Here is a 10,688-nt window from a genome sequence, read left to right on the forward strand (position 1 = left end):
AACGGCCTCCTTCTGTGCTGTAACTTTCTATGATTCTATGATTCAAGGAGTTAATTTCTAGATTAAGGAGCAGTATCTTCAGGGAAGTGATCTCTAGCTTAATCCCAATGTCACGCGCTGGAGCAGACAGGGAGAAAAAGGTGGCTGCAGTGTGTACATCCACAAGATGCACTGCAGCAACTCGCCAAGGCTTCTTCGACAGCACCTCCCAAACCCGCAACCTCTACCACCTAGAAGGACAAGGGCAGCAGGTACATGGGAACAACACCACCCGCACGTTCCCCTCCAAGTCACACACCATCCCGACTTGGAAATATATCGCCGTTCCTTCATCGTCGCTGGGTCAAAATCCTGGAACTCCCTTCCTAACAGCACTGTGGGAGAACCGTCACCACACGGACTGCAGCGGTTCAAGAAGGCAGCTCACCACCACCTTCTCAAGGGCAATTAGGGATGGGCAATAAATGCTGGCCTTGCCAGCGACGCCCACATCCCATGAACGAATGAAAAAAGATTAAGGTTGTCAACATGTGGTGGGAAGGCTGGTGCTGAAGAGAGGGTTTCATATTTCTGGGACACTGGGACCACTTTTGGAACCTGGGAAGGCTCTACAGACAAGGTTTGGCCTTCACCTAAACCACAGAGACACCCATGTCGTTGTGGAAAGGTTAAATAGAGCATTGGGGAAAGACTTGTGTTTTCGGTGTCCATGTACACAAATCACAAACCTAGTGCGTAGATACAAAAAGTAATCAAAAAGCCGAATGGAATATAAGAGCATAAGAACATAAGAAATAGGAGCAGGAGTAGGCCATATGGCCGTTCGAACCTGCTCCACCATTCAATCAAATCAAGGCTGATCTTCGACCTCAACTCCACTTTCCGATCTCCATATCCCTTGATTCCGCTAGAGTCCAAAAATCAATCCATCTCAGCCCTGAATATATTCAACAACCCTCTGGGGTAGAGAATTCCAAAGATTCACAATCTTCTGTGTGAAGAAATTCCTCCTCATCTCAGTCTTGAAAGGCCGACCCCTTTTCCTCCCACTATGCCCTCTAGTTCTAGACTCTCCAGCCAGGGGAAACAACCTCTCAGCATCTACCCTGTCAAGCCCCCTCAGAATCTTATATGATTCAATGAGATCAGCTCTCATTCTTCTGAACTCCAGAGAATATTCTCAACCCAGGAATTAATCCAGTGAACCTTCGTTGCACCGCCTCTAAGGCAAGTATATCCTTCCTTAGATCAGGAGACCAAAACTGTACACAGTACTCCAGGTGAGGTCGCACCAAAGCCCTGTACAAGTGTAGTAAGATTTCCTTACTCTTGAAATAAAGGCCAACATGCCATTTGCCTTCCTAATTGCTTGCTGTACCTGCATGCTAACTTTTTATGTTTCTTGTACCAGGACACCCAAATCTCTCTGGACACCAACATTTAATGGTTTCTCACCATTTAAAAAATATTCTGTTTTTCTATTCTTCCTACCAAAGTGAATAACCTCACATTTCCCCACATTATACTCCATCTCACACCTTCTTGCCCACTCACTTAACCTATCTATATCCCTTTGCAGACTCTGTGTCCTCCTCACAGCTTACTTTCCCACCTAGCTTTGTATTGTCAGCAAACTTGGATACATTACACTCGGTCCCTTCATCTAAGTCATTAATATAGATTGTAAATAGCTGAGGCCCAAGCACTGATCCTTGCGGCACCCCACTAGTTACAATCTGCCAGCCTGAAAGTGACCCGTTTATCCCTACTCTCTGTTTTCTGTCTGTTAACCAATCCTCTATCCATGCTAATATATTATGCCCAACCCCATGAGCCCTTATCTTGCATAACAAACTTTTATGTGGCACCTTATCGAATGCCTTTTGAAAATCCAAATATACTACATCCACCGGTTCCCCTTTATCTACCCTGCTAGTTACATCCTCAAAAAACTCTAATAAATTTGTCAAACACGATTTCCCTTTCATAAAACCATGTTGACTCTGCCTAATCATATTATGATTTTCTAAGTGCCCTGTTACCACTTCCTTAATAATGGATTCCAGCATTTTCCCGACGACTGATGTCAGGCTAACTGGCCTGTAGTTCCCTGTTTTCTCTCTCCTTCCTTTCTTGAATAGTGGGGTTACATTTGCTACCTTCCAATCCGCTGGGACATTCTAGAATCTAGGGAATTCTGGAAGATCACAACCAATGCATTCACTATCTCTGCAGCCACCTCTTTTAGAAGCTTAGGATGTAGGCCATCAGATCGAGGGTATTTATTGGCTTTTAGTCCCATTAGTTTCTCAAGTACTTTTTCTTTACTATTATCAATTACTTTAAGTTCCTCACTCTCATTAGCCCCTTGGTTCCCTATTATTTCTGGTATGCTTTTTGTATCTTCTACTGTGAAGACAGATGCAAAATTTTTGTTTAACGCATCTACCATTTCCTCATTCCCCATTATAATTTCTCCTGTCTCAGCCTCTAAGGGACCCACGTTTACTTTTGCAACTCTCTTCCTTTTTACATTCTTGTAGAAGCTCTTACAATCCGGTTTTATATTTCTTGCTAATTTACTTTTATATTCTATTTTCTCCCTTATTATCAATTTTTTGGTCATCCTTTGCTGGTTTCTAAAACTCTCCCAATCCCCAGGCTTATTATTCTTCTTGGCAACATTATCTTCTTTTAATCTAATACTCTCCTTAACTTCTTTAGTTAGCCACGTATAGGTCACATTTCCCGTGGAGTTTTTATGTCTCAATGGAATGTATATTTGTTGAGAATTTGTTAAAATATTTCTTTAAATGTTTGCAATTGCTTTTCAACCGTCATACCCTTTAATTTAGTTTCTCAATCTACCTGAGCCAACTCGCCCCTCATACCTATGTAATTGGTTTTATTTAAGTTTAAGACTCTAGTTTCAGACTTAAGTACGTCACTCTCAAACTCAATGTGAAATTCTGCCATATTACGATCACTCTTCCCCAGGCAATCCTTCACTATGAGATTACTAACTAACCCTGTCTCATTACACTATACAAGATCTAAAATTGCTTGTTCCCTGGTTAGTTCCATGATGTATTGCTGTAGGAAACCATCTCGAGTGCATTCCATGAACTCTTCCTCCAAACTACACGAATGTTGACCTTTATCCCAAAAAGGCTGGAATTCAAAGGGGAGGAAGTTATACTTCAATTGTACAGAGCCTTAGTCAGACCCAATCTGGAGTATTGCGTTCAGTTTTGGGCACCGCACCTCAGGAAGGATATATTAGCTCTGGAAAGAGTGCAGCGCAAATTCACCAAAATAATACCGGAGTTAAAAGGTTTAAATTATGAGGTCAGGTCACATAAATTCCCCTGAGTTTAGAAGTTTGAGGGTTGATTAAATCGAAATGTTTAAAATGATGAAGGAATTCGATAGGGTAGAGAGAAAATATTTCCTCTGGTGGGAGAATTCAGAACTAGGGGGCATAATCTTAAAATTAGAGCCAAGCTATTCAGGGGTGATGTCAGGGAGCATTTTTACACATAATGGGTAGTGGAAATATGGAAAACTCTTTCCCAAAAGGCTGTGAATGCTGGATTAATTGGAGCCTTCGAGACTGAGATCAATAGACTTTTGTTAAGTAAGGGTGTCAAGGGATATGGAGCAAAGGCGAATAAATGGAGTTGAGGTACAGATCAGCCCTGATCTAATTGAATGGGAGAAGAGGCTCAAGAGGTTGAATGGGTCTACTCCTGTTCCTAATGTTCATTCATTCTTCCCCAACCATTCCGATTCTCACTCACCCATTCAGACTCTAACTCACCCATTCAATTCTCACTCACCCATTCAGACTCTAACTCACCCATTCAATTCTAACTCACCCATTCAGATTCTGTCTCTCATAACCATTCTTGGATACAATGTATTCAGGAAAGATAAGGGAAAAAAAGGAGGTGGGTGGCAGTAATGATCAAAGATACTGTTAAAGCACAGGAATGGGATGATGTAGTTGAGGGGTCAAAGACTGAATCCACTTAGTTATAATTACGGAACAATAGAGGAGCTATTAAACTGCTGGGTGTATTCTATAGGCCACCAAATAGTGAGAAGGAGAAGGAGGAGCAAATTTGCAGGCAAATTGCAGAAAGGTACAAGAACCATGGAGTAGTGATAATGGAGGACTTCCATTATCACAATATAGACTGGGAAAGTAACTGTAACGGGCAAAGAGGGGGAGGAATTCCTGAAATTTCTTCACGAGAACTTTCTTGATCAGTGTGTTTCCAGCCCAACGTGGAAGGATGCAGTGCTGGATCTAGTTCTAGAGAAAGAAGTGGGGCGAAGGGAGCATGTTTCAGTGGGAGAGCATTTGGGAAACCGTGATCACAATATAATTAGGTTTAGAGTAGTTATGGAAAAGGACAAAGAAAAATCAAAAACTTAACTGGAGAAGGGCTAATTTCAGTGAGTTGGAAAGGGGATATAGCCTAGGTGGATTGGAATCAAAGATTGGCAGGTAAAACAGCAAATGAGCAATGGGAGGCCTTCAAAGAGGAGATAGTTTGGATACAGACCAGAGATATTCCCACGAGGGGGAATGGAAGGGCATCCAAAGATAGAGCTCCCTGGATGAGAACGAGCGAGCACGGGGGGTTCGCCCACATTGCTGGCTTCCCCATGGTGCAGGGTGCCATTGACTGCACGCACATTGCCCTGCATGCCCCGCATATCAACTCGGCCGTCTTCGTCAACCGAAAGGGCTTCCACTCCCTCAACGTGCAGTTGGTGTGCGACCACACACTTTGAATCATGGAGGTCGATGCCCGATACCCTGGGAGCAGTCATGACGCCTTCGTCATGCGGCAGTCCAATGTGCCAGCTATCTTTCACCCGACTCAGCAAGTCAAAGGCTGGCTACTGGGCGACAAGGGCTATCCCCTCACATCGTGGCTCATGACACCAGTCAAGAACCCACATACACATGCACAGCAGGCCTATAATGAGAGCCATACTGCCACACACAACATCGTGGAGCACACCATAGGCCTCGTCAAACAACGCTTCCACTGCCTGGACCGGTCTGAAGGAGCCCTGCAGTACTCCCCTGAGTGGGTGGGCAGATTCGTGGTGGTCTGCTGCATGCTGCACAACCTCGCCATCATGAGGGACCAGCCTTTGCCGCCAATGATCAGAGAAGATCCTGAGCCAGAGGTGGAGGAAGAGGGGGCTGAGGAGGAAGAGGCTGAAGAGGAAGAGGAGGAGGAGGAGGAAGAGACTGAGGAGGAGGAGGAGGACGAGGAGGAGGGAGTGGAGCTAGAAGAGGGAGTGGAGGAAGATGTAAGGGTGCAACAGGGACTACACGACTTATCTGCAAGGGCTCTGCGAGCTCCCCTGATCCATGCCCGCTATCAATAATGTGAACTATATCCCCCAACTCACCAACAGTTCTACTCTCCCCACCTTTCCGCTCCCACAAGACAATCAAATCACCCTCCATCTGATTACACATTGGTTTCCCTCTCAGCTCATTGCATAAATAAAAACCACCACCAAATGCGAAATAAAAGTCTCATTTATCAATGAATAAATGAAATTATGGAAACAGAACAGAACTATTCACCCTTGTGCATTAACTTAGTGCCTGTTGTCGGTGTGCCTTTACCTATCCTAGTGCTCCTACAAAGAGCTTCCCCCGTGGCTGGAGCATGGGTGGTGGGAGGCTGCTGGCCTTCAATGGAGGAATGTGCAGATGGCCTTGGAGGACGACCTCGAGCAGCTCTGGGCCAGGAGGGCCCGGCTTCAGACTGCACCATCGCAGCATGGGCTGCAGCAGCCTGGCCTGGCTGGCTGACAGGCAACAACAAGGGTACTGGCGGAGTGGGAGGGGTGGGAGCAGGAATGCTGTCGTCCTGAGAGAGGACAGCAGGTCCGACTGTCATGGCGCCAATGCCACTCTCCCGGGGCGGCGTCTCCGCAATCCTGGTGATCGGCTGGAGAATGGATTGCTGGAGTGCTGGGACGCCCTGGAAGCCCCGTTCCACAGTGGTCCCCAGACCCACGATAGCAGCAGTCTGAGCTTCCAAGGCAGCAGTCTGAGCAGCAATCGTATCTTGCAGATCTTTGATGACATTGGTTTGTGCTCCAATGGAAGCTGTGACATCAGTCATCAGACACTGTATCATGGTGGGTTCCACAGGTGCGCTGATGGAGGTGACCACCTGTTCCATGTTGGAAAGGATGGGCTCCAAGCTCTGCGCAAAGCCCTGTGCCAAGTTGGAGCTGGACTCCTCCAAGCCCCTTCTCATTGTGCGTAGGCTTTCTGGCAGGCTTTCCAGTGCCCCAAGCATTTGGTGGTGTACGCCCATCAACCGTCCTCTGTAGCCTGGCCCATCTGACTCCTCTGCAGCAGAACTAGTGAGCGACCGCGCCCTCCGGCGAGCTGGCACCTGTGCTATCCGTTCCCTCCGCCCCGACTCCTGTGCACTTGTGTTCGGTGTCTCACCACGTGCCGATCCCTCCTCTAACCTAACCTCTAAAGGACGCGCAGTGTCAGTCTCTGAGCTGGTGGAAGCAAGTGTCAGACCGAGTGACGGTGTGGCTTCAGTGTCCTCCTCCTCCTCTTTCTCCTCCTCCTCCTCGGACGGTGCTGCCACGTGTTCTTGGGTATCTGCAATGACAAAGGGAAACAGGTTGAGTTGTGGAGTAGGGAGAGGAGCAGTTAAGACGTGTGTGCCGACAGCATCTGCAGCACATGACTCAGAAAAGATTATGGGAGGAGAGAGATGTGGGAAACAACAAGTAGCATTAGATATGCAGAGAGCCCCTTCATCGGGACCTCCAGTGTGGCATGTTGTGACGGCTGCAGCGACGGCCCGCCCAATGATCTGAAGCACTGTCTCCTCTAGGGGGATGAGGACGTGTAAACGTCCCCGTCCACCCTCAGGCCCCTCCTGCTGCCGGCTGTTATGCGCCACCTTCTCCTGCAAGACAGAGGACAGTGTGTCAGTGAGTATCCTGCAAGGTGTGTGGGTGATGTGCCTGTTGTGGTCGAATAGCTGCCAGTGTGTGTGACCTGTGAGTGGTGGTTTTGTGGCCTGCAAGTGTGGTACTATGTGCGGGTGAGATGCAGCATGCCGAGTGCAGCATTGCATAGGGAGGGGCAGTGTTTGTTGGTGGGTGGGTGATGGGAGGTGTTGTGCATGGAGCAGGGGTGTGGTTGGTTGGATGTGCCACTTGACATTTGCATTCACTCACCTTGACCACTCGTGTCAAATCATTGAACTTCTTTCAGCACTGTACCCGCGTACATGGTGCCATACTCCTGGCGTTCACTTCCTGGGCCACAGCCTGCCAATGCCTGCAGAGCTGCAGTCTGGAGAGTCTCCTGCCATGCTGCAGGTACATGTTGGTCCTCCTCTCGTCCACCCCTTCCACCAGGGTCTCCTGTGCACCATCGGAGAAGCGTGGGGCCCTCTCTCACGCCCGACTTGCCATCCTTTCGGCCATCTTTCCCTCCTCCTTGTTGTCTGTGCACCTTCCATTTAAAATGTGCACCTGTACCTATAAGAGGTTGCAGGCTGCTGATAACGTGCGCTGAACACGCCCCATTTCTGACTTCCTGAAACTCCGTGCAGCCTCTCAGCTGGCTGCACGGAGGTATCATGGTAATAGCAGGCAGCACGAAATTCATGTGGTGCCTGTGTAGGGGCCATCAGGCGCAGGGTAATAGCGGATCACGCTACCCGCACCCAAAAATGGGCCCTATCAATTTTCATCCCCCCTGTGATTCAACCTCACACACTCAGATTCTCTCTCACACATTCAGATTGTCTTTCTTACACATTCATATTCTCTGTCACATTCACGTTCTCTCTCATACATTCAGATTCATTCTCACACGTTGAGGTCCTATCCTTACTATTCTGATTCTCTCACATTCAAATTCTCTCTCACAGGATCAGATTCCTCCTCTCACATTCTGATTCTCCCTATCATATTCAGGTTCCGTCTCACATATTCAAATTCTATCTCAATCATTCAAATTCAACCTCAATCATTCACTCTCTCTCACACATCCAGAACCTCTCACACATCCAGAACCTCTCACACATCCAGATTCTCTCTCTCAACCATTCAGATTCTCTCTGTCATAAACAGATTCAATCTCACACATTCAGATTCAATCTCACATTCTGATTCTCCCTATCATATTCAGGTTCTCTCTCACATATTCAAATTCTATCTCAATCATTCAAATTCTCTCTCACACTCAGATTCTCTTTTAGAGATTTAGACTTTCACTCTCACACGTTGAGATTCTCTCTCACTCATTCAGATTCGAATTCACGCATTCAGTGTCTCTCTCACACATTGAGATTCTATCCCTACGGTTCGATCCTCCCTATCATATTTAGGTTCTGCCTCACATATTTAAATTCGATATCAATCATTCAGATTCTCTCACAGGAGGATCTAAACAGCGGAAGCAACATGCTATAGACAGAGCTAAGCGATCCCACAACCAATGGATCCAATCAAAACTCTGCAGTCCTGCCGCATCCAGTCATGAATGGTGGTGGACAATTAAACAACTAATGGGAGGAGGAAGCTCTGTGAACATCCCCATCCTCAATGATGGCGGAGTCCAGCACGTGAGTGCAAAAGACAAGGCTGAAGCATTTGCAACCATCTTCAGCCAGAAGTGCCGAGTGGATGATCCATCTCGGCCTCCTCCCGATATCCCCACCATCACAGAAGCCAGTCTTCAGCTAATTCGATTCACTCCACGTGATATCAAGAAACGGCTGAGTGCACTGGATACAACAAAGGCTATGGGCCCCGACAACATCCCGGCTGTACTGCTTAAGACTTGTGCTCCAGAACTAGCTGCGCCTCTAGCCAAGCTGTTCCAGTACAGCCACAACACTGGCATCTACCCGACAATGTGGAAAATCGCCCAGGTATGTCCTGTCCACAAAAAGCAGGACAAACCCAATCTGGCCAATTACCACCCCATCAGTCTACTCTCAATCATCAGCAAAGTGATGGAAGATGTCGTCGACAGTGCTATCAAGCGGCACTTACTCACCAATAACCTGCTCACCGATGCTCAGTTTGGGTTCCGCCAGGACCACTCGGCTCCAGACCTCATTACAGCCTTGGTCCAAACAAGGACAAAAGAGCTGAATTCCAGAGGTGAGGTGAGAGTGACTGCCCTTTACATCAAGGCAGCATTTGACAGAGTGTGGCATCAAGGAGCCCTAGTAAAATTTAAGTCCATGGGAATCGGGGAAAACTCTCCAGTGGCTGGAGTCATACCTAGCACAAAGGAAGATGGTAGTGGTTGTTTGAGGCCAATCATCTCAGCCCCAGGACATCACTGCAGGAGTTCCTCAGGGCGGTGTCCTAGGCCCAACCATCTTCAGCTGCTTCATCAATTACCTTCCCTCCGTCATAAGGTCAGAAGTGGGGATTTTCGCTGATGATTGCACAGTGTTCAGTTCCATTCGCAACCCCTCAAAAAATGAAGCAGCCCGTGCCCGCATGCAGCAAGACCTGGACAACATCCAGGCTTGGGCTCATAAGTGGCAAGTAACATTCGCGCCAGACAAGTGCCAGGCAATGACCATCTCCAACAAGAGAGAGTCTAACCACCTCCCCTTGACATTCAACGGCATTACCATCGCCGAATCCCCCACCATCAACATCCTTGGGGTCACCATTGACCAGAAACTTAACTGGACCAGTCACATAAATACTGTGGCTACAAGAGCAGGTCAGAGGCTGGATATTCTGTGGCGAGTGACTCACCTCCTGACTCCCCAAAGCCTTTCCACCATCTACAAGGCACAAGTCAGGAGTGTGATGGAATACTCTCCACTTGCCTGGATGAGTGCAGCTCCAACAACACTCAAGAAGCTCGACACCATCCAGGACAAAGCAGCCTGCTTGATTGGCACCCCATCCACCACCCTAAACATTCACTCCCTTCACCACCGGCGCACCATGGCTGCAATGTGCACCATCCACAGGATGCACTGCAGCAACTCGCCAAGGCTTCTTCGACAGCACCTTCCAAACCCACGACCTCTACCACCCAGAAGGACTAGGGCAGCAGGTACATGGGAACAACACCACCTGCACGTTCCCCGCCAAGTCACATTCTATCCCGACTTGGAAATATATCGCCGTTCCTTCATCGTCGCTGGGTCAAAATCCTGGATCTCCTTCCCTTACAGCACTGTGGGAGAACCTTCACTGCAAGGATTTCAGCGGTTCAAGAAGGCGGCTCGCCACCACCTTCTCAAGGGCAATTAGATATGGGCAATAAATGCTGGTCTTGCCAGTGATGACCACATCCCATGAATGAATAAAAAAAACACATTCAGATTCTCACTCGCACATTATGATTCCTTTTGACAGTTTTAGATTCTCTCTCAATCATGCAGATTAGCTGTTACACATTCAAATTCTCTCTCAAAATTTCTGAGTCTCCCTCCTCTCTCACACATTCTGATTCTCTCTGTCACATGCAGATTTAATCTCACACAGTCAGATTATCATTCATAAAATTCTGAGGCTCTCTCCTTTCTCACGCATTCAGATTCTCTCTCGTACATTGAGATTTGCTCTCACACATTGAGATTCTCTCCAAACCATCCAGATTCTCTCTCTCACATCCAGATTCTCTC

At 47.5% G+C, this 10,688-nt stretch overlaps 1 protein-coding gene across 1 annotated transcript in view; it reads right to left on the minus strand.

The window, feature by feature from the left end:
• The window catches only part of LOC137335360 (proteoglycan 4-like), a 109,779-nt gene extending 102,119 nt beyond the window's left edge, over nt 1-7,660 (minus strand). Inside the window, exons 1-2 of the mRNA XM_068000693.1 lie at nt 7,297-7,660; nt 6,053-6,148 (exon numbers count right to left, since the gene is read on the minus strand). Of these exons, the coding sequence (XP_067856794.1) occupies nt 6,053-6,148; nt 7,297-7,660 (460 nt within the window). The remainder of the gene's footprint in view (nt 1-6,052; nt 6,149-7,296) is intronic.
• Between the last annotated feature and the right edge of the window lie 3,028 nt (nt 7,661-10,688).

Source organism: Heptranchias perlo, chromosome 19, assembly GCF_035084215.1.
Source record: "Heptranchias perlo isolate sHepPer1 chromosome 19, sHepPer1.hap1, whole genome shotgun sequence".
Lineage (NCBI taxonomy): Eukaryota > Metazoa > Chordata > Chondrichthyes > Hexanchiformes > Hexanchidae > Heptranchias > Heptranchias perlo.